This window comes from Rhodnius prolixus, unplaced genomic scaffold (genome assembly GCF_049639745.1).
Source record: "Rhodnius prolixus isolate KJV_2025 unplaced genomic scaffold, Rpr scaffold_2, whole genome shotgun sequence".
NCBI lineage: Eukaryota > Metazoa > Arthropoda > Insecta > Hemiptera > Reduviidae > Rhodnius > Rhodnius prolixus.
In genome coordinates, this window is record NW_027411592.1 from 15214772 (window position 1) to 15239841 (window position 25070).

Genomic DNA, 25070 nt, shown 5'->3' on the forward strand with positions numbered 1-25070 from the left:
ATTTTTTGGTTTATTTGTTTTTCTTTTCTCTTTGTATGTATGTAGATATCATTATAGTTACATCGACTCCGGCTGACGGATTTTCCAAGCCGTACAATATTTTCATTTTGTAATTTGTAAATATTTCATATGAAAAATAAATATTATTATTATTATTATTATTATTATTAATCTCATTTCCATAGCCTGAAGGCGGCTTCGGTCCGACTGCTTCAGGGCCCAGGATTCGCTGCCATATGTAAGCGTTGGCACATAAGTTGAGCGGTAAACTGCCATTTTTGTTTTCTTGGCCACTTCTCTTTTACTCAAAAATTTTCTGTTTGTCGCAGAAAACAGTCTTTCTTCAGCGGTCACTCTGGCATTAATTTCCTCTCTCTACTTTCCACGTTCATCAACTGCCAAATACTTAAAACAAGGAACCTGTTCTATCATTCGCTCACCAATGGAGACTCACAATATCCGGCCCCAAGCCCGGTTGAGAAAGATGGAGGGAAAAGCAGCAATCTGAACAACAGACTGTCTCAGGAAGTAGGGGATCAATTATTTAATAGAATTAAGAAATAATTTTTCTAGTTTTGGGCCCACTTTTATTTCTATAGATTAGCATAAAAGTCCGTAATTGGATAATTTTATTGTTAAGAATAGTAATTAGAATTACAGCAACATCAATTGTTTCCAGCTAAATTAAATAAATCTATACCCTATTTTTGTATTTTTGTTATCACTTGCGGTCCAGGTAGGGTCAGCAAGTGTAGTACTAGACGGTAAGATAAGTGAAATCTCCACTCCAAACTATCTATATAACTAATCTATCGCTGATGATCGGTAAAAGTTCGAAGGTCAAGAGTACAATAAACATGCGAGCTACAACGGATGAAGTTAAAGATATCCAGCTCGGCGGATCTAATCAGATTTTCATCATTCAAAATAATTATCAACAATCTTTTAGACTATTTCGATTTTAGTTTGTGAGTACCATCAACTTTTCTTACGCTAGGAAGCTACTACTTTAAGGTAGAGAAATTTTACTGCATATGTTGGGTTTCAGCACATCAGCACTGAACTGATGGTAATGATCTCATAATCAGAATGTGAATTGCATTGAACCTCCACCTCTCTCCTGATTAGCTTTCATATTTTCATTGTTGCATCCAGAGAATAATAATAATAATAAAAGCGTATGTGAAGTTTATATTGAAAAATTTATCTCCACTGACTTTTGCACCCACAAGTATATACACAAAATGGAATGTTGGTATCATTTTAATCAATCATAACTCTTACGTTTGTGACAGATTTTTATAATAAACAACACTATGTAAAACCTTTTTAAAAACTAAATTTAATAATAAACATTAATTATATATTATGGCTTATGAGAGACAGGTAAATAAATTATAAAACAATTATAATTTTAAAAACAATAAGCTACTTTAGAATATACATAAAAAATATTTAAAGCCAGCATTTTATCACAAAACTTATTAGATATTGAACATTTAAAAGTTGAAATAAATAACTGTTAATACAACTTTTCAGTTCTTAAGTACATTGTAAATAAATAATTATTTTTTGATATAATAAAAATAAATAAATAATTCAAATAGTTCAAAATAATTAAAACAAAATTAATGAGGAAATGGAAGACGTTTAGTTAAAAGTCAAAATTAAAAAGTTAGATACATATTTACACATTTTATCAATCAATACCTTAAATTTGAGCATGTTTTCATAATGACTTCAAATTTAATTAAAACATAAAATACTGTATTATAGTACATTTTTTTAAATCAATAGAATGACACATTTTTTTTTTATTCAGCAATTATCTACAGAATATATGAAAATTTACTGAAAAGAAGATTTATCTTGTGATGTTTTACAAAAAAAAAAAAAATCCTCTATATCAAAATCCAGGGTGTTCACTCCAACATTAACTTAGTATAATGAAAACTACAATTAGTTTTCATCCATTATTTATATTATCAATGAATTTATATAAAATTTAATAATATTTGGCACCGTGATATCTTTTACGAAATGAAGGTGAAATTTTATATGCAACGTATTAAAAATTATCACTACTTAAACTACAATTGAACATGATTTATCATTGGAAAAGTGCATGTTTTAAATAATTTTAGCCACATTATGGAAAAAGCCCATTTTAGAAATAAATACAATTCTACATTGCAACAATTGCAAAAAAAAACTGTTGAATATATTTGTAAGATCTACTTAATTCAAAATTTGAAGGGTTTTGGTCGATCAGGTCACTTTTAATATTTTTGTTTTCTAACATAATCTAAAAATAAACTTCTCTTGTAATATAATACTAAAGAATTAATTGCACACTATAATAATTTTTATGTATCAGCAGATAATATGTTGCTCTTTTACGAAATGAAAGAACAATGAGTTCTTAGATAAAATTACGTGGTAATCATGTTATGTCTGTGCTGAACCGTAAGTGCCAGGTGGAGGCCGATACATTTTCGGCAATGTATACAACTGAAAACTGTTGAAAGCGTATCTTCTAACACCAGTATTTTTGTAACTATTTTCTCTACGACATCCTTCACTAAATATTTAAACAAAATACTCTAGTTCAATACTTTTAATTTGTAATTTTTATAAAATGATAAATATCGAAAACACTTTTAAGTACCTTCGCATGCAATCAAGTGCTCTCTGGAATTCATGTTCTGCAAGATCATATTCTGAGCTAAGGATGCTTACTTGTTCGAGTGTAACGGACATTCCTGTACGGTCTTTGGCACTTTTGCAACTTGTGAATCTTAAACCTGTAAAACACTTTTCAAATTATAATAATGCCAAAAAAGTGAAGTAATTAGTCGAATGAGAACCCTTTTAATTTTCCAATGAATTCTTTTTCCTTGGTTTTTCAAGCCGCTAAAGCAAAATCAGTTAAAATCTAGATTAGACACAGCAATATCCGTTCAGTATGCGCGCCAACAGTTCCTCAGCTCTGTCCAAACAGATCCGCCGATTAATTTGGAGTAAGTCCTCGAACGAACTCCTTCGCCATTCCATGGCCAGTGTTATTCCACCACCAAGCCAAAAAATTGTTGCCCACTAAGGATTTGAATAATGATTTCGTCAATGAGAACACGATGAATGTTATACTAGAACCTTCCTGAATCAGTTCATCCTTCTTGTTGCCCACATAATCCACGTGCCCAGGCGCCCAGGAAAGAGAGAGCTTACTGGAACCACCAACCTCAGTAAGGGATGAACCCTTTCCCTCACCAGCCCAAAGTTGACTTGGTAAGTGCTGAATGCTTTGATTGCAGAATGACTATCAGAATAGATAACTATCCTTCTGGAGATTCCGTTTTAATCTCTTTCTGACACAATAAATAACGGCCACAACCTTTGCATGAAAGGCTGTGGCATAAGTGCCTGAGCTCACCCAAATAAAAATTTTTAGACTGCGCAATTAAATGCAAGCACATGTTCCTTCCAGGGTGTTAGGACCGTCATTATTCCTCACGGTACCAACCTTACACGAGGTTCTCGGATCCAACCTGATCGGTCAGTTCGACACCTAGGAATGCCAAGGATCGAATATGACATCATATGATAGCCAGATAATGCGGCCTATTATAGCCATATATGATACTTGAGTCTATTAGCCGCGTCCCTGGTTTTATCCTGGATGTAAATATGTAATAGCGGCCAGTTGAGTAAGATTTCAATAGCCTCAGTAGGAAGAGAGAAGAGAAGAGAAGTGAAGAGAGAGACAGACAGAGAGAACTCATATCCCCCTCCTTTGTTCGGTGAGACATTCTAATCATTGCACAATACCAAAAGACTACCTTAGCTGCCACCTGTAGAGCCTTCAACAAAATTAATTACATACGTCATACAAACGGTCGATTGATGGAAGCTGAAGCATTAACTTGTTACTTGAATGGCTTCCAGTGAAACAAAGAAAAAGATTAGATTAAAAAAGCAAAATGGTACTAATAAACTAGATGCTAACGCCCTTTCCAGAAGTAAAACAAACTGTTTAATAGCAGTTGCCTACCCAACTGGTTACCCCTCTGATTTTCTCTTCCTAGGAGCCTTTTACATCTCACTATCCGGTGATGGCCAGTGATGTCCGTAAAAGGGGTGCACTGAAAAAAATCTTCAGGTTCCAACGACTTCAGATGAAGACACGGCTTAATTTTTAAAAAGAAAAAAGTACCTCTCATTTTTCTGCAAATATGACCAGCTAACTGAAGAACATTTACGTTTTTACTCTTTGGATTTTCAACTTCACATTTTAGTTGATTCATTAAATCATTTAATGATATTTCTGCTTTACTAGTTAGCATTCCTGAAACAGAATCGGGAAATTAACGGTATTTAACCACAATAATTAGCTTATTTAAAAAAAAAAAAAAATCAATGTAGTTGCTTAATAGTTTGCAAATAATTGTCCTAAAACATGCTTTTGTCCCCAATTTTTATGTTTTGTTTTCTGAATCTAACATAATTTAATTTCAAGTATTTTGATTCAATATTCGGTAATATTTAAATAATTAAATGAGATTAGAAATTCATGGGTTTTATGAAAGTAAATTAGTTGCTATGTGTGACTTTTAATTTTGTAACCATCCACCTATCAACCTCATAGCTCTACGTTCTACAGAGAGCTGGGAATCCTTCACTATTTTTTGCCTTCAAGTTTTTCTATGTCACAGCTCCAACACCTCAACAAAACTATCTTGACCAACTCAACTAAGCAACGTTTCCAAAAGCTCATTGTGGGATCCCATACCTTCTTAGAGCTTTTGAAATAGAAAGTTTTTTTTCATTTATAAGCAGTGTATGATAGATTCATTTAAAAAAAATTAATAAAAAGACTACCAAAATGACCTTTAGTATTTCAAACCGAGTGCTTGAGAACTTCCTTCTTTCTTTCCCACATTTCGATTCAACGTATGATATAATAAGAATCAGAATTCAATATTCAGAGATATTATGTTATGAGATAATGTATAAGACTTTCTTCCTATTCGATTTCTCGCAAGCAATAGAGGACCTGACATTGAGTACAGAGTTACACAACAAAATTTAAAGTTTAAATTGTAAGGCTAGGTTAAGGCTGTTTTTATAATTATTATCGGGTAATATAATATCAGAATGAGGTCCATAAATGATACGAGTGGACTAAAGTCAGGACAGCAGTTAGTTTAAAATATCGTCAGGTTTATGCCAGACTCACACATGGAGACTTCCACTGATATATGGATGAGTGAGTAATTAACAGGAAATGAATAGCTACGCGTCAGGCGTGATAATTACCTGCTCCGCAATTACCATCCATTTTTCTCTGCCGGATACATATATAAAGGGTATACTGGGTGTCCCAACCTATATGGATAACGACTTTTTCTCGGAAACTAAGATAGCTAGAAAAAAAAACTAAAAAATACGTGTACCCTTAGTTTTTTGTTAGAAATCCAAATTTAATTTGTAATTTTTTTTTCGGTGCTTCCAGAAGCGAGATACAGGCACTAACTTCATTTTTCCAAATGGGGAGGTGGGTTTTTATTTCAGAAATAGATTCCTCTTTTTTTTAAGAAAAATTTACTCGAACGGTTCTTTTCTGTGAGCGATATTTTACAAGTTATGAATGAAAACATGATTCCTATAAGAAATTTCAAAATGATTATATTATAACGGTTTTTTATAGCTTGGGACACCCTGTATATGCCTGTACTTCTTGGAAGTGGCCAGAGGAAAACTGGGGAGTTTGGTGTTAGCTTACCAAGCTGAGGGACAGCTTCGTAGTAGATAACATACTTTCAACTCACCTTATGTTCTATCAGGAAGAGGAGTGGCGACCTGCCACAACCCCGAAGGCCGAAAGCTCTTGCAATGAACGAAAAGTGCACCCATCATAAGCCACAATATTCAAGGAAGAGAAATACTCACCATTTGCCAATTTTGAAAAATTGCCTTATTGTTAAGACGATTGTTAAGATTGTAAAATCTGGTATATAAGATAATAGGGAGACTCTCTTGAGCCAAATAGCAAAATCTCATATCAATAATTCAACCGTCAAACTATATATAACATTCAATTCATTATCTCTGCTATAAAAATTAAATTAAGAGAATAGAACTATGAAAAGAATGTCTAGATCAAATGTTATTTTACAGATAATGTCTTACCACTATTTAAAAGTCCCAATTTTCTAAATCTGTGGTAGTATTCATTGAGACGATAGAAATTGTCTACGTTAGATCTCTGTTGTGGTTTAGTAGAACCAAGATCTTCAGCTATAGTTGCCAATTCATTGATGCCAATGTTGAAGAATACTGGTGTCACGTGGAATGAAAGATATGAAGGAGGAGTGCTGAGTGGCAATAAAGAATGTACAGAATCCGGTACAGGCAATTGTACATTTAACGATGATCGAGGCCCCATCACCCGAGGAGTGCAGCTGCTGCCTCTATTTACAACAGAGAAATATATCAAATTTTTAGTAATTAATAGATTAAAATTACACCAAAATACTCCACCAAAGATAAAAATATAAAATAGAATTTTTCATATAGAACATTCTCATATGTTAAAGCTAAGAATATTAAAAATACATATGCAAATGTTTAATAGATTAAAATTACACCAAAATTCTCCACCAAAGATAAAAATATAAAATAGAATTTTTCATCACAACATATTATTTTTTATTTTTTGAAAATAAATTGCAACAATTTTGATCATAAAATAAATATAATTTACTGCACTGTTTCACACATAAATTATTGGAAAAAACAATTAATTCAATTTTTCTATTTCTGTTTTAATCTTTAATTTAATAATTCTATAATGAATATATTAATGAGCAACCTACTTGTTATTTGCTGAAGGTGGAGATGCCTGAATTAAAGTAAAAGTAACTGTTCTCAGATCTTCAACTGCGACTGCCATATCACCCCACATATCTATTTCATCACCGTAGTAGCTAAGCAAAGCTTCAAATGACACAAGAGGTCCTATGCTGGCTAAACAATGAAGAAATACGGGATCCGCTTTTTGACACCAAAGCTTGGCCATAAGACCAGTTACTAAAGATGTGAGCTAAAGAATCATAAATAAAAAAATTAACTCTGCAACAGTTAATCCAATGAAAACATATCAAGTATTTGGAAAACCACTGACAGCATGTGAAAAGCAAACGTGTCGGCGATAACGCACGTTACAGGATCTTTGCGCTGCTCTGCGATCTTCTTGCAACCTGAACACACTATGGGTAAGCCTAGCGGTTTTGAGTAATCCATCCATTGCTTGCCGTAATTTCTTCATACTTGGACGTAATTCTCGAGTCCAATCAGTTAATGAGGATAATTCTAAGCCTAAAATAAAAGTAATTAAGTTAAGTGGCCAAGCTAAGAAAATGAAGATCCGGATACAAACTTAAGGTTTAGAGTTTTCCAAGTACTGTTGTAAAATTGAATTGCAAATTATTAACAGAATCAAATTTCGCATTTCTGTCTAGTCGTAGCTCTCTTGTACTGTTTTATACAGAGCCAAAAAGTGATTTGAACTAACAAGACAGAATGACTTCATCTAAATTTAATTTCTTACCTGTACTTAATTGATTTCATTTAACATCACAATATATAGATGGTAGAATAAGTAATATTCATAAATGCCACTTAATGGTGTTTGTGGACATTCACTTGAGACTCAGAGAGGCTTTTGGATGCTTTTTAATTTTTTGTAAGGTGCGTTCTTATGTAATGCTATGGTGCCCGGAGATTTCTCAGTGCACAACCGACCTCACTGGAGAGATGGCTGTGAGTTTCTTAGGGAGAGAGCATTCTTGAAAAAACAACTGGACCTCCTGATCCTAGGTCCAGTCTACCAACTACTGAGCTGATCCCTTCCCTTTTGAAGCGGGTATTTGATGCATTAATGTTTGAAATATAGATCATGCACTTTTGGAATTTTTTTTCAGAATAGTTTCTTATTTGTGGGGAAATACAATATTTCTCTCGACCAGAACTCTAAAAGTCAAGTAATAAGTGAAATAATATTGGCTACAAACCTTCTGTAAACTTGTTGCGCACGGCAGTTGCAGATTCTACAGCCTGATTTACTCCTTCGTCGCTGTTAGTTCTTGTTTGTAGTTTATTAATGTTATTTGTAATTGGTTGTGAAGTAACGGTTTCTTGTTGTTGAGCGCACAATTCACTTCGAAAACTTTGAGATCTTCCAATTCCTTTTTGTGTACTCCTGAAAAAAAGGAGAGGTAAAGATCGTCTAACATGATCAGTGTAAAAAATTTATCAAAATACTGAAAATAGGTTTTATTTGTAATTTGCTTCCCAAATATTCCATCTCTTTCTCTACCTGTTAATAAAAAAATGCTTACCGGATTCGAATGGCAGGCGAGGAACATCTGCCACATAAAAATTTCACTTTACTAACTAAGCACATTACAGATGCTTCAATATTCAACTGAGTTAAGTCAAATGGTTCTGGCTCGTCGGTGGGTTTGTAGTAATTAGCCGAAGGTGAACTACACATGACGTCAGTGTCCAAGAACAGCCTACCAGCCACACTGTCGTGACCGTTGGTGGCAGCGGTTAATGGTAAAGTCACCATGTTAGTTTCCTCATCGTCTTCTTCTTCAGATTCGCTTTTACATTTATCGCCCTCTCTGGCCTGAAATAAAGTAGATCAATTTTGAATTTCTTAATAACTTCGAAAAAGAAGTCTGCTTTTTTATAACGTACATCTTCCTTAGTTTTGTAGTCATAATTAATAACTTTGAGGCCCACATCATCTTCCTCAGCATCTGGAAATATAACAAACTGATCTTGTTGACTTTTGGAATGCCGAGTACGCTGCGTGGGAATAGTCCAAAATGGATGGAAATTATTATTTGAACCACTAGTGGGGCTTTCAGGTGTAACAGGATCGTCAGCATCAGGACTTCGCAGGTCGGCAAATCTTAACTGTTGAGTTATTCTTTTAAAAGGAGACAAACTGCTCATTGACTGAACCGATGTAACATCTTCTTCATCGCATGGAGTTGCGTTCACTTTGTGCGCTTCAACAAAACTTAATGCTTCTTCTACAAGACTCGAATCCCAAAGAGTAAGCAATGTTCGCGTCTGAAAACAGAAAAAGAATTACCCTAAAAAGATTTTAATTTTATTATCATTTTATTAAAAAATACAAAATAAAATAACATGAAACACAAATTATACATAAATAACTTAATCTAATTACTTACCTTATTAACCATGTCATCACATATAGGCAGCATACCGGCGGTTTTCTTTTCTTTAGCTAATTTCATAAGCATTCTCATAGCATCCACAACTTCTCTACGCAACTGTTTAATAGCTTGTATAGCATCCTGTGCCATTGCAATTTTATTTAACCCAGGATTTCCAGTGCGAGCTTTCATAGGTGACTCTTTAACCTGTTGTAAAAGTCTGAAACAATTTTTTAATATTGTTTCTTTAATAAAAACAAAAATGGAACATAAAAATTTGAAAGTAAAAAAAGGATGTTGTATTGATTACTTTATTAGACCACCATTTTTTGATTTGTGTGAATGAGCTGTGAAGGCACCGACAGTAATTATATCGTAAAAATCACATTTTTTTAGTGTTTCATTTTGAACCCACATTCTTTGTAGGTGTAAATTGACAGGAGCAAACTCCAAAGAACGATCCATTTTGCGAGAAGAAGGTTTAAAACTACTTCCTAGGAAAAAATAGAAAATCAATTAGAGAAAAGTAAGCAAAAGGAAAAAAGGAATACCACTAATATTAAGCAGTTCTTTCTACCTTTGTGAGCCTGCAGATTTTCCTTAGCTTGTGAATATAAATGCAAAAGGTGGAGGTGTCTATCTAAAAGTTCTACTTGCAAGGAATGCCAAGGTTCCACAAGTTCCCCCATGCCTGCTACTTCTTGTAGCAATTCCTTTTCTTCGTTAATCCACAAACCCCTAAAATAAATGAAAACCCCGACTCAGAATTAGCACTTAGAGAATTCGTGATGTGGGAGTCGAAAAACTGAAATTTAAACAAATAAATATATCCGTGGCAACAATTTCAGCCACACAAATTTTGAATAATATTAAATTATAAAATACAAAACTTACAACAGTTGCTGAGGGAATTGAAAGCAAAGCAAACTTTCTGCCATCACTTCGTGAACACTAATATCTCCTCCTAATCCAGAATGAAACCTGTAAGTGTGCAGCGTAGCATTTCCAAATAACTGTTTGAATTCACCTTGCTTAGGTAAACGCAATTTAGTGCCTAACCGAGGAGGAAGTGACTGAGATCTTCTGTGACAGTACATCTACATTTAAAAAAACAATAGTAATAATCAGAAATATATTTTTAAAGTAAATTTATTTTTATTTATTCATTCCTTCCTTTTTTTTTAACTGAATTCCATGTTTAAGAAGAATTCCTGAAGTAGATAAGATGCACTTGATTGGGGTAGGTTTTTTTCAGATGTCTGGAAGACCAATACATGCATGCAAAATATGTAGAGCTAGATGGATATTGCTAATTAAATTGAACTTATCAGTGTGTTATGCCGAGCTTTATTTAGAGTTAGAGGAAAATAAATTAAACCATAAATGCTCTAATATAACGATATCTTGGCCCACAATAATCGTACAACCCTCATATTTTGGTACTTCTTATAGACTTAAACAGCCCAGTATTACTACAGGAAAAATGCTTGAAAACTATTACTGAAATACATTTACTTAATATTCGCGGACATTGGTGTAGGTAGAAACACACCACCAATTTGGGATTAGGAGTAAGCACAATTCGATCTAACGGAGCCACCGCATATTAGGGAAATAGCTCCAGTGTTGTAGAATCAGCTGTATTGCATGGGAAAATTTTCAGTTATTTCGCAAGCTTTAATTAGTGATTGTCTTCCCAGTTTACTACTTAAGTTAAAAAAGTACTCTATTATTTATTTATTCTGCGCTCTTATCTTTCTAAAAATACTTGCAGATCAACAGAGGTTCAGCGATCTTTCCTTTCTCTTCAGTAGGAATGGGAGTAAAGTAAGGGAGCGTCTTGGTACATACAGCACAATATCTACATATCAATTCACTCAACTCTGTACATATGCAGACGACTCAGCCTAACGAACTACAAGCACAAAACCATCATCAGCTTCTTACTAATTAACCACTCAGATCGATCTAAAGAATCTATGGCGTTTAAGGAGGGGACCAAAATGAACACACGCAAATGCCAACATGCAAAAGTTTTCTCTTCGGCAGAACTTCTGACCTCCAGTCGATTTTAATACCAATCTTCTTCCTTGAACAGACTTGGTGAGCTACTTCGAACTCTTCACTGACAAATGACACACATGGAACCCACAAACAATACTTATAAGATAAGGAATGATAAAACATGTTACCTTTTTCTTGTCGACTTCTCGGAAGATGTTCTAAATTACTAAAGGAACTTAACAGACTAGTGGACCAGTATAACGATCAAATTTATGTGAACTTACGGACAAGAGCGTCAACTTAATCGATAAACGTACGAACCATATATTCATTAAATTTTAGTTTCTAAGATTAAGCAAAAAAGTGAATTTTTACTTAGATAATAATATGAACGTAAGAAAATCTCTTGATTAATGCAAAAACTTTATGAATATACAAAGAACTCAACTCAGAGATACAGTTCGCCATTAAGGCGTAAACCTAGGTATGTGAAGTGATACTTCAGTAATAGAAGTAAACAATTAGGAACAATAGTTAGGAATGTTTGTTTACATAGCAAGGAACTTTCAAGTAAGAAATTAGATACGTTGCTTTGGTCATATTGTAATAAGATGAAAGAATTAAAATAAGACTAGCTATTAAGGTGTATGATTCCAAGTTAACACGTTCCGGGAAAGAGGAAAGAGAAAATTAGATAGGAACCAGGAACTTCAGAAGAATATCCAGGGGATAAAAACTGAATTTAAGAAGGACAGAAATGCTTCAGGATAAAGTTTAGTTGGAGAAATCTCTAACTCTGCAATTTCTGCACTACTGTTAGAGGATATGATTAAGAGAAAGTGTTTGCAAGGTGTACATATACTTACTGAAGTATCATGATGTTGTACAGTTCTAAGTGGTGTGCTCTCTGTGCTGGGATTACTATCCTCTCTTTCTAAAGACCAGACAACAATGCTTAAAAATCCTACTGTGGAACTACTGTTACCTTTTAACGGAATTCTAAGTCTACTATTTTCTTGAAGTGAACTCAGTGTTACATATGCGCTACCTACAATATACGAGAAAATTGTAATTATTTCAAAGGTTTCAAAAATAGATTAATAGTATTCTAAAAATAAATAAAAATCCTATCCAGGTTGGTATGGTTATAATCTAAATGTAGAAGAGTGTTATTGAATTTAATAACGGTGGAAATCAAATCTGCAAGTTTAATAGGGTACTTACCCATGGGTGTAGCAGTATGCGATACAGTTTCTTTCATGTCAAAAGCTGTGAACTTAATTTTAGATTCGCTATTGAGACCATCACTAGCTCGAAAACTAATTGTGGTCAAAAAACTAGGATTACTACTCTTCTGAAAATAAATAAAAAATAAATAAAATAAATAAATAAAAGAATTTTATTATACTTTTATTACTATCATTTTTATATTTACCAAATATAAGAAGAAACTTATGTTGCGAATGACTGACATAATTTTACTCAACTAAATGCTAATAACAACGGCGATAGGAACAGAAGCTTGCTTACAACATGATCCTTTATTTTTACTTTTATTAAGTATAACATACAAAGATGGCCGGGCTCCTCTTGATAATTTGAAAAAATTTCCGGACAATTTTATATACGAAGTAATTATTGTTTATGCTGATTTTTGAGATACAAAAACTCAAAATTTTCCAACTAATGAGGTGATGGCTACTTCCGGTATGTTCCAGAAAAAAGTAAAGTAAAGTAATCGCCTATTTTTTCAGGCGGGGCTTAACGTCCAACTACCATTTACTAGGTGTCGTGGACGGATTATGTTCCAGTACCTTTCACACATATTTAAGAAATAATTTTTAAAAATTTACCTGAACAACTTCAGTATTGGAATATTTTAGCCATACTGCGGCAGATGGAATGAAAACATGGGCTGCTACTATTGGATTTGGAGGTCTACCATGTCCATCACATAAAAGATTATCACACGAGAGTGATACTTCACAAATTGGTAACTCACTGGGATCTATATAAAAACAAAACAAAAAAAGTTACTTCAGTTCAGAAAAAAATAACTGATTTTCAAAAATATTGCTAAAATATTTGAGAACTTCCATTTGCTAAACTGCACAAAATATTCTCTTAGTATAAGAAATATAAAGAATTTATATTCTCAAGAATCTAGGCTTTAATCTAAAAAGTTAAGTTCTAAATTGAAGAGCTTGGTGCAAAAAGGAGTTATCTACATTTTTTACAGAAAATGTGTTTAGTGGCGCCCCCTATTGTATGTTCAATTCTACATCTTTTGGAGCATAAACGAGTCTTTATGCAGATTCGTTTATTATTACTTATTCTCTAACCTAGGTTAGATTTGGAGAAAAAATGAGTTTTTTACTGCAGATAACTTTCTTTTGCTCCAAACAGAAAAGATGACGCCATCAATCAAACAAACATTTTTTTATTAGGTTTATTTAATGTTTATATTAGGTAGATATTATTATTTTTCTTTTTGACAGGCATAATAAATCTAACATTCGCTTCGACAAGACACAAAATGCCACTTAAAAGCTCAAAAACAAGAAATCTGTTGACTAAAGTACTTAATATGTACTCAAGGTTTACTGAAAATTATGATTTTGGTGCAAAAAAGAGTTAACTGAAAAATAACTTTTGCTTATAGCAAGCTTAAAAAATGCCCTAGAAAGTTCAAATTGAGCCCCAAATGACCTCATCACAATATATTAACTAATCCTTACAGCAGACACAACGTAAGGAATACATCTTAAAGCATATTTAGTTTTTTGTCCCTACTAAAAATTTTAACTAGATAACTCCTTTTTGCACCAAGCTCTTCAATTTGTAACGTATCGGAAGAAAACCTACTATAAAACTTCTGCAACAAACGATATCTTCAAAGCAGCCATTTACTACTACAGTCTACTGATCCCAAGTACATATTTCACTTTAAAAAATTATCATTCCAAAGAATTCAGAAAAAAATAAACTATTAATGAAAGTACATATATTTAAATTAATTTGTATATTATTAATATAAGAAATGCGCTGGGAATAAGTTACATTTCTAAAATTTACTTTATTAAATTTCGAAATCATTATTCTTTTATGAAGAAAGCCAAATTTTAAACTTAGTAAATAATTTTTTTAACTAGGGAGGTAATTAAATGCATATATCACTTGTTATAAATAATAACATTCTTTTTTAGATACGTGTTTATAATAGCAAATGATATAGAGATAATAATTTAATGATCCCTATTATTTACTTGTAAATAAATTGTTGCTAAATTGTATTTCTTTACCAACAGAATTTCCTCTTCTCAATCGCCACATATGTACATCAAGATCAGGATCATGCCCTCTTTTCATTTCTATTTTCTGCTGTAACTCTATTAGTTTTGTTCGCATTTTGTTGTAACTTACAGTCTGTATCGCCTCTAGCCATGAATCCCTTTCTTCTACTGTGTTTACTCCTAAATGCTGGTCTAAACCTCCTTCGAAAGCTGAAAAATTAGTTACTTTTTAATTACTAATGAATTTTATAGTTTTATACATAAGGTACGTATTACTAAAACATTTATATTTTTATTTTATTTTTTCAGAAAGCACTTCTTAAAATTATTTCCTTTTCTTCCACAAAGACATCTGTGAATTCAATCTTTCAAAAACGTCAACACTTTGTTGGGTTCTTCTTCACTCTTTTGTGGATACTTATTTTTACATAATAAAAAGATAAAGAAATCAATGTGCATAACGAGGGGCATAAATAATGAAAGAACTCCAAACTCTACAGACTGATGTGAAACTTTTGTATTTCATATTAATTAAACTATTGTTATTTGAATAAAAAAAAGTTTGAATTTAATGAATGAAGCTTATTACTGAAATTTTTCACGAAACACCATTTTCTTAAATTAGCAGCCTTCGTCTTATTCGATTTATTTATTTTGTACTCGCCTTGAATTCTATGTTGAAGATAAAAGTCAGAAAAGACGCAGCACCAAACACAGAACGGATGTCTCGCCTGGACAAAAAAGTTAAAAAAGGATTTCATTGAAGACAATCTACAACTGCCGTATATGTAGCTTTCAAAGCTGATTACGAAACCTTGTAGAGCGAGATATTTCTGATGGACGAGGAAACACATGACGAACACATGGGAATTGTAAGTGGTGTGGAATTTAGGCTTATGCGTAACAAAAGGAGATCTTTGCGATTTTACAAGCTCAATCAAGACTTGCAAAGACTTGTTTTTTAACAAACAAAAGACTAATGGCAGATCAAGAACTAATGACTAGCGCATCTAAAGCATCATAAGGCCCCAAGAGTGATTACTCAAACAGCAAAATCAATGCATGAGACTTCAGAGCAAGTTTTATCCTAACAGAATCCGAAGAAAGAAGGCAGAAAAACTATTGCTACTTTCTAGCGAAACCACCACAGCAGGAGAAGTCAAGGATGTGAGTGAAAGGCACAGTGACGCAAGCAATAAAGGGGAGTTATTTCCTACTAGCTTAGAAATAACTGGAAATACCGACTGTCCAAATTTCAAGCTGAGCTTGCTAAAAGAAGGGTAGAAAAGCGAATGAAGCAAAGCTGATCTGAGGCTGCTAACTACTAAAGCTCTGAGAACACTCTAATTACGGAATGGTACATCTACTACAATGACAGTTCGGCTAATCAATAAAGGTTGGTTTTGGAGAATTCTGTGTAGGCCCATCCTATCAGAGCTACTCGACAGCCACTGACACTTTAAAAAAAAATCAACCTGGAAAAATGGATTTTTCTGTCGATTCGAAAGCATCCATTACAGAAATCTCGAATAGCTATCCGCCAAAAATAACCGAGTCTGAAAACCGAGAAGAAGCTTAAAAAAGGCTCCAGAACAAATGTGGTTCGGTTATGGATACCATCCACTCCAGATGAAAGGTTAGTGTAAGAGACGATTACTTAGCTATAAGACACATACAATTGAAAGCGTTCCCATTTAAAACAAGTGCCACCTGGCTAGAACAAGAACAATTTGATAAGAGGCGGCGACACCAAGCTGTAGGTAATACTTTGCGACCATCCCTTAGCAGAACACGTTCTTCTAAATACTGCCAAGCAAATTATGAACTAAAGACGGGACATAATTACTTTCAAGCACATACATATAGATTAGGGCGGGTTAAATCCCCCATATGTTTGTTCTGCTCGATGGAACGATGGATGCTGAGCACATTAACAACGTCTGCTGCGTACTTGACCACGATGACCAGTCTATTTTACATTAATACATTGCATTGGACTTCAAAACGAACTTGAATAGTTGCTAACTTGCTGCGCTCTTTTTTTTAACCATTTAATATAATTAGCTCGGAGCTTTCCAAGCGTTAAGTTAAAGAAAAATTGTAACCTTATTCTTATTAATAAGATAAGCATTAATTTTGAACCTATAGTGAATCCAAACGGTGGATCAAGTCCAGGTGGGTCAACTTTGATGGTGTACTGCTCCAGAACCAACACTCCTATAGGCTCCGACCACTGGTCGCTGTTCTTGAAGTAAAACAAAAGGTTCCCACGCAGCCGGCACCATCGCTCTACACTTACTGTTGGAAAATAATTTATTAATGAGTACAAATATTCTAATAATTATCTATGATTTACGTCATTCGGGTTAATTTATTTTTAAATAACCTTCAATATTGCAAATTAACATTGCAGTCATCGAAAATAGCATAATTAATCTATTGTAAAATTTGGTCCACTAACATGTTTCATGTAATTTTAATGTTAAGTATGACAAATTTTACTTCAGAAAAATAATTTACATTTTTTTCCAGTTAGAAACTTTAGTTTCTATCCGGAATGTTGGCCGAAAAGGAAATTAATATTACCTTCTTAATAATACCATGTATTACAGAAAAAAAGGTGAACTTTACTGAATAATTATTTTAAGATTAATCTTATGAGTTAAGATCTAACTTTTTCCAACATTTCTCTTATGTCGTTCGAAGATTATTGCGCATGTTATTTACATGACGATCCTACATTGCATTATTTTTGGAGAGATACAGAAAGAAAGGTATTCTAAGGCTTACTTTCCAATTAATGAATCTATTAATTGCGACTTTGGAATAAGTCTTGTAACAGATATCAGGTATACGGAATTTGTCAAACTAGAAATTGAGAACAAAGAAAGCTAAAGTTGGAATTTTACGAAGATTTTGTTTTGTTTTCTGAAATCCTGAATGACGTAAATATGTTTAAGATATTTTTGAATTATAAACTCTTAATCTATGTTTAAATTTAGATAGAAAAGCTTACGTGTCTTCGCAGAATGTGCTAGTGTAAATAAAAAATACTCACACAGGGTGATTATGCATCAAGCTGCCAGACTTTGCAACACTACTGCCTTTTATTTAAAAAAGAAAAAATGATTTCAAGTTACAATAAAAAAAATCTACATTGCAAAGCTCTATCTATTGTAAATAGGACAACTCTGAGGATGCAAAAACCAAAACGAAACAGTACTAAAAAAATACTTACTATTGCTATAAAATCAATGAATCAAATAAATAATAATAAGAGGAAATAAAAAAATTCCTGTCTATAATCCTAAAGTGCATTCTTTAGCATTTAATTAAAGTAAGCGTTAATTTTCTTATTGAAAGGTTACATTACTTTTGTTAAAAGTTAGACTGTAATGTAGTTAAAATGAGTGTTTAGACGAAACACAAATTAACTGCTTAACAAGTACAATTTATGCTCATAAATCCGAATATTAGTATAAACAAGACAATTAAAATAAATCATAAACGGACATAAAATATTCTTCTAACAATAATACCTAACTTCCCATTTTTTTTTTTTTTTTGGTAACAAATTTCCACAACGCGATAAATATTTCAAATGGACAAACATTACGAAGCAAATAGCACCAAAGGCTATTAAACATTATTAAATAATCTGAAATCCATGGATAAATATATAATATTTGAGCTACAAAGTCATACTTATTTGGAGAAATTTATGAGCACAGTTGAAAGTGTTAGCTGAAGCAGAGTTGGTGTTTGTTAGACGTATAATACCTTTGTGTGCTCCACTATAGCAGCTCAGATCCCTCAGACCCTTAGACTTTTTTCCTCTTTTGCTGTCTCTCCCTGTAATAATGGATAAAGAGAGAAAATTCACACCTCTCAATCTACGTTCTAGAAGAAAAAATCGTGCTTTTTCCGATTCATTTTGACACTTAAACCAAACTGTATCAAACTAGCAATGTTAAAATATGTATGTATTTTACTGTTTTCTAATTTAAAATATAAGAAATTTAAAAAATTTAAGTATAATTATTATAAAATTTAAAATGTGCATCACTTACTCGCTATAAAGAAAAAAAATTCCAATGTAACATTGAGTTTTAATTTCACCTACCAGGTTGTTATGCTAGTCTTAGGAGAAAAATAAAGACGCATGCATCGCATTATACAAAAGAAAAACTATACTTAGAAATTAAAAAAAAAAAAAAAATTATAAAGCTATAATCTGAAAGAAGAAAACAAATGTTGCTTCTAATAGATTTTACATTTTAACATAACAAAAGTATTTACTTGTTTTTAATCAATTCGCCTTAGTCCCTTCTACCACCAATTAATGAAAAAGAACCTTAAATGGATATCTTTACAAGGTCTCTTGCACCAGTAATTATTAATAAAAGGTAGCAAATTTTAAGGTTTGATTGATAATGAAAGCAATGTCTATCATTAAGCTATGTCAACATAATAAAAAATAAGTTAATTGCAAACTCCTCTTGTCTAATAAGGAAAAGTAAAAAGCTAGAGACCAATGAATTCAATCATTTGTTTGCCTTTTCGCAGGTCTCGATAACCTCCATACGAACTAATTTTTATAATGGACCCATGACAATAGGAATTTTTCAGTAGGTGGAAGAGTTGCAAACTTGTTATTGTTAAATTTGAAATTGAGTTTCCAGCAAATTCGTCCAATAACCAAGGAAGCCCAATCTTGATATTTTGTTTAGATTTCGTACTGTAAAGATTCCAAATACAGTTTTCATCGAAAATAATGTCTTGCCATAAGATCCCATTATAAGTTTTATTCTCATTATTCTGCAGATTTATCCCCTTTGTGAGTTATTCGAAAATGTCTGACTTCATTGTTTCATTAAGAAATTCAATTAAGAGAAAAAGCATTTTAGTTTCCAACAAACAAATCCGTGGCACTTAGATAGAAGCAATCACAACGTTCCGCGTGACAAAGAGAAACATTAATTTAAAACTAAACTAAACAGCAAAATGGAGCACATACCATATCTCTCTTTAGAATTTATTTGGGCATGGCAAAAAATACTCAGTAATGAAGGAGAAAGTGGCTCTTGGACACCACCTATTCAGAGATGTTCTGGGTTTGAATAAACGAGTCCTAACTTTTCAATATATTTAATAAATAAATAAATTAAACAATTCTTCCCTAATTATCTAATGTTTAGAAACGTCAAAGTAGAGAAAATAAAGCGCAGCAGTTGGAGGATTAGCAAGAAATCCATTAACCCAGCTTATTCGCAAGCATCAAGACAAGACTCACTCAATTTAGCAGCTACAACTGACAACCCAAATCCACAGCTGAAGCAGAAACCAAAACACGCCCTGATTTTACAGTAAAGCTTAGTAAAATTTATAGTATTAAAAATATGAACTAATTTTTTTAAACTGATTGGTTTGCAACTACAAAACTAAATTCCAACATGTTTATTTAAACGGAATTCAGAATTTGATGAATATTCCACCTATGCTGCAAAAGGGTTTATAAATTAAAATCAAACATCAAGGCCTATTTTTTTGCTCTACTAAAGTAAGTGTTCAGAAAAGTAAATTCTTATCAATATTTTTCACCAAAGAGAGAAGTTCAGCTGGAGATATTCGAAATAGGGATTCAAGAGGAAAATGTGTAATTTAATTAATATTAAAAAACTGCACTTACTAATTAACATAAGTTACACAAAATATTTAGTGATGTGAGATGTGCAGATAAATGCAAACAGAACTAATGTTTTAAATAAAATTAAGGGAAGAAAACAAAATTTAAACTAAAATTGAATTATAAGGGTGATGGAGTTGAGGTAATAAGTCAATCTCAACATTCATGAACTACCATATTACCATCTTCAATGGTAAAATTTGTATGTGCACTTAAGAAGTAAAAATCTGCTAAATTAGCTCTAAACAAAAGTTTTATAATAAACTGTTCCTTCTACCACCAACAACTCATCAAACTAAACGCTAAATTTGAAAAGTAGTACGATCTTGACTTATTTAGGGTTGGAATTGAATTGGAAATTAATAAGTAAAATTCTGAAATGTGATTCTTGCCGATTATGTGCATATGCGTATACAATTCTAGACATTTAAACTAAAGCAAGTTTGGGTTAACTAGAAGGTTAAATTGGCCGTATATTTTGACTGAAATGGATGGTCTTTTAGTGTCAATAGCAAGATCGCAGGATCCATTACTAATAAATATTATTAATAGGACTAAAGAGACTAAAAATACATTATTAATGTTCCGCGTTTCTGGATATCTTCATGAAAAAAATAGATTAATTAGGACGAATTACTTAATGATGTGGAGTTTTTCAAAAGATATTAACCAGCAAGAGCTAATGATTTACTTTTTAAATGAACAGGATTGGCAGAAATAGCCTGTTTTACAAAAAGTGAAAAACAATGGTTCTTTAAATTCTGAAAAAATTATTATGCTTTATTTCAGATTTATTTATAATTAAATAACTTAACACGAAGAATGTTATTTAAAGTATAATTATCATTGAAAAAAAAAAATCATAATTATCAAAATTATAAAGCCCAGTAAGTATTAATAATTATTATGCTGCAATGTGTAAAACTAAGTTTCAAGGAAACCGAATGTTATGTAGGGCATTAATTATTTGTGTAAATAATTTAATTTCCTTCAAATGTCATTGAGATTACAATATCGCTGCGAACTTTTACTAAAGAAAAATTATAACTTTGTTATGTTACTTTGTTTCATGCAATATTTTCATTTACTCTCGGTGATACTAATAGCACAATTTGTTTTTCATATTTTTCATTAAAACATTTTATTGTTTACTGTAATCTAGTAGATGAATGGACCTTGTAACTGTCATGTTTGACGAATCCATCGCTCTACTTTTTATCAAGGTACAAATGCAGTTGAAGATTTAGATTATCATAAAAAGGAATTTAGGGATCAAATGTCGTTAAAAATGTCCTATTTTCTAATAAATTTACAGGATATTCTTGCTACTTGTAAAACTTTACTATTACGGTGGCTACAAATAGTGGAAACCCAAAATTTTACCGTTTAAAGAATGTTTATTGTAGTAGCTGAGATTATGATAACTCTTACTCAAATGAAAAATATAAGGATAAATATGTATATACTAATGAAAATGTACTTAAGGTAGTAATGCCTGTTTTTCAGGTGGCTTAACGTTTAGCTACCAAATTTGCTCATATTTTATTTTGTACGCCATAATCGTTATAAAAAAAGTTATGATTATTAATCAATATTAGTATTCCTGGTAAGCCAAGAAATGCACTTTATTTCATGCAAATGCGTTTCTACCTCTAACGATGCTTGTTAAAATATATTGATACACATGACAAAGTTCAGATAGATGGTTCATTTTGTAAATGAACAGAAGCTCAAAGATGTGATATACACACAAGATCAAGAGACATTTTTAAAATGAAACAGCAACAATAAGACTGAAATTGTAGTTTAATACAATAAAGAAAAGAGAGCAGAGAATTTTCGAGTAAAACGACATCTAGTGACAACTAAATATAATTCTTGAAAGTTTTAAATTATTTCTTTCATGCCAAATATTCATAACAAAAGGCTTTTCGAATGCTGATATCTCAGAACAAAATTTTTACCTCATGATTAGATGGACAATGTTGTTAAGACATAAGAACTTAGGTACAGGTACCTAAATATATTTCAGTTACGATCCTTCAATTAATTGTACCTTTTTTTTTTTTGTTGATAATAAACAAATAACACTTACTTTCTGTGCGTCTAAAAAATCCTTCCTGCCTTTCACGCAAAAATAAGACTCCTTCCTTATCGAATTCTTGAGATGGTTGCGTTGCCAATGTATGCAACTCTTGCTTGTTGAACCTCATAATAAGAAGCCGTATCTGCAGATATTTCAAAAAATTAATTTTTTTTTCTTATACACCTAGGCCTACGCTAGGTACACTAAGTAAATTACCTAATATAAGTGAAGCACTGAAAAACAAAAAGGAGGAAAATAGCTAAAGCTTTTCCCTCGCTTCATTTTTGAGCAAAGTTCAAAAAAATACACTTTGAGTATTATGCACTAAGAACATTTTATTTACCCTACAAACCTATCACAAAGAACCTAAATTACATTGATTCCAGCTAAGTAGGTGATACCACATTGAAGGGCTTGGTATCTAGTTGGTATCTACAGTTTGGAATCAACCCCCTACATTCCTAATAATCAGCTGATTATCAGCTGTCAGAGGTAAGCTTAGAGTTGTGTCTTCTCTAAAAATAATTAATTTTTATAGGAAAATGGCGCTCTTTTAAGTTTAAAATTAAATATAACTACTGCTATTTCTCTTTTTAATTTAGTCGTTTCTTTCTCGCCATCGTTTCTGTCCACCTTCAGCTGTAAGAGAAAGTACAGAGTTGATTTCGTTTTGTGCTGCTGGAAACATACATTAGGTTCTTGAAAAATCCAATGAAACAAAAATATACTTTTGAGCTAATAAAAATTACTATTTCCCCATGACTAAGAAAAAAAAAAAATGTGAAACATAAAAAGACCTGTTTTTATTTTATTCTTTTCCAACGTTTGGTTGCAATATTACTCACATAGAAGAACGTATATACATACATATATACATATATGAAAAATCCTCTAATCAATCTTCCAATGAAAAAAATGTTCAGAAGAAAATTATAGGTCCAATGACTAAGTATAAAGTTGCCTTTATGAATCACCTTATCAGCTAGAGGAAAAATAATTAGTCGATACTCTCATCCGACTTCTCACGTTTCCTGCTTTAACAAACAAGATTGATTCTGGCCAGTTCAGTTTGGCTTTGCTTGCTGCCAAGGCCAGGTTTAGAGCTTCCCTAATTATTCTTGGATCATTTGTCTAGGGTGCATTTTGCTGCTCTTAGCGATTCACGGCACTCTACTAAAATACGTTAGCTCTACTTATTGACTAGCCACAATCCTCATATGCGCTGAATTGTTTGGGAATTCTCTATTACAAGAGTATTTGGATCTGTTTAAGTGTTTTGAAAGGTATTAAAATAAAATTTGACAATGGATGGAGACCACTCGTGCAAGAAGGCTTTCTAAACTGTGTGCTAAAGTTTGCATTTGTCCTCAACAAGAGTCCAGCATCACTAAAATAAGGAGTGTGCATGCACATCCAAATCATTGCCATATTCTTTGATAATTAAGAATCTCTTTTTCTTTCTTCTTTGCTGGGTCCCAATGAGGATTGATCTTCTCCTTTGCTTTTCCTATGCATAATTTTTTGTTCACCTTGGTAATTTCTTCAATCTCTAGGGATTTCTTAAGTAAAAGCCGCATGACTCGAAAACGCATGTTTCTGGAATTTTAGTAACTTGAAATCCAAACCTAATTGCCTTTAGTTTGTGAACAAGATTATCCACAGCATTTGCCAGCCTCGGCCAAGATTTGAGAGGAAGTTTTGCCGCTTAAATTAGGGATGTGAGTTGACCTTCGTTGAAGATATATAAATGGAAGTGCCAGCAAAACTGAGAGAGCATAATTCTTGGAAATCCACATTTTCTAGGGCTAGAAAATAATAATTTATTTAGTTTTTCTAGGAAATCCAGAAAGAGTGTAATTGCCTTTTAGATCTATAATCTTTACTAATATGGCCAATAAGCCAAAGATTTAAATGTTTGGGTTCCCAACCATCGTAATTTTATCATTAATTCCAGATAAGAGTTTGCAAAGTTGGTTTGCTTGCCTTCTAAGCCATTGATGGTTTCGCCTTAAAAAATACATACCACGAAGAAAAATTCTCCACTTGAGTTAGCATATGCATGCTCAATTTTTTGTATACGGTTCATCAGCGAATAATAGAAAGCACCTATTCTAATGATAATATTTTCTGAATTTGTATCCAAAGAGTTTTTTTCACCTCGTTATAATCCCAAGCAGAATATTAAGCACATTATTGAACCCTAGGGAGGAAAGGAAACTTCCTTGATGCAGTCCAGTAGAATGTAGTGCACACGCAGATACGAAAGCCTGATTTGAATTTAAATTGCACAGTAGAGTAATTATTTGCCAATAAATTTAATACTTCCAGGGAAATGTGGTGCCACAATTTTAAACAATTTGATGTCCTAATTTTGAATAATATTTGCAAATTTTTAGATGCCACCTGTCTGACTCTTTTGAAACAAAAATTATTCAAAAAATGCCCAATTTCTATTTCATTACCAAGGTCCTTCCTTTGGAAGCAATTATAAAGCCGAAAGCGTATTAAAATTATATTATGCACGCAAAGTAACTGTAATTTCCCTTTTTTTTAACACTCTGGATTCGTATCACAATGCAATTATTTTGGTTTGACGATTACTCATGAAACATCTTAACTCATTGAACATATTGAAACGACTGCATTTTGTGAAGAAACCCACACACTTAATTTTTTAGTATAGAATATAGACCAATGTGTCAAAATCATTTTAGTTTGATTCCCATTCCTTATTCAGATCTTACCCGCTT

The 25070-nt window shown here is 32.4% G+C and overlaps 1 protein-coding gene across 2 annotated transcripts; it reads right to left on the reverse strand.

The window, feature by feature from the left end:
• Positions 1 to 1323: 1323 nt before the first annotated feature.
• Positions 1324 to 22794, reverse strand: LOC141449077 (inositol polyphosphate-4-phosphatase type I A). 2 transcript variants are annotated; one of them, XM_074118131.1, is made up of 21 exons: positions 22537 to 22794; positions 22330 to 22462; positions 18329 to 18400; positions 16691 to 16846; positions 14558 to 14758; positions 13109 to 13263; positions 12480 to 12609; positions 12122 to 12303; positions 10146 to 10348; positions 9829 to 9989; positions 9562 to 9745; positions 9267 to 9471; positions 8764 to 9144; positions 8400 to 8692; positions 8073 to 8260; positions 7184 to 7377; positions 6876 to 7102; positions 6190 to 6470; positions 4214 to 4345; positions 2669 to 2804; positions 1324 to 2581 (listed from the first exon to the last, which is right to left on the reverse strand). In XM_074118131.1, exons 2-21 carry the CDS (start codon positions 22445 to 22447, stop codon positions 2449 to 2451), a joined length of 3732 nt encoding a protein of 1243 aa, XP_073974232.1. In that variant the 5' UTR covers positions 22448 to 22462; positions 22537 to 22794; the 3' UTR covers positions 1324 to 2448. The 2 variants fall into 2 exon arrangements, with proteins under 2 accessions (XP_073974232.1, XP_073974233.1); XM_074118132.1 differs by lacking the exon at positions 18329 to 18400.
• Positions 22795 to 25070: the final 2276 nt, after the last annotated feature.

Bases quoted from the DNA above. Each gene is read 5' to 3' on its own strand.
- LOC141449077 (XM_074118131.1), bottom strand. From the start codon at position 22,447: ATGAGGTTCAACAAGCAAGAGTTGCATACATTGGCAACGCAACCATCT. The intron at 7,378-8,072 runs GTTTGTAGCCAA...CTTTTATTTTAG, and splicing joins GCGCAACAAGTTTACAGAAG to GCTTAGAATTATCCTCATTA. The intron at 7,103-7,183 runs GTCAGTGGTTTT...ATGATTCTTTAG, and splicing joins ACGTTTGCTTTTCACATGCT to CTCACATCTTTAGTAACTGG.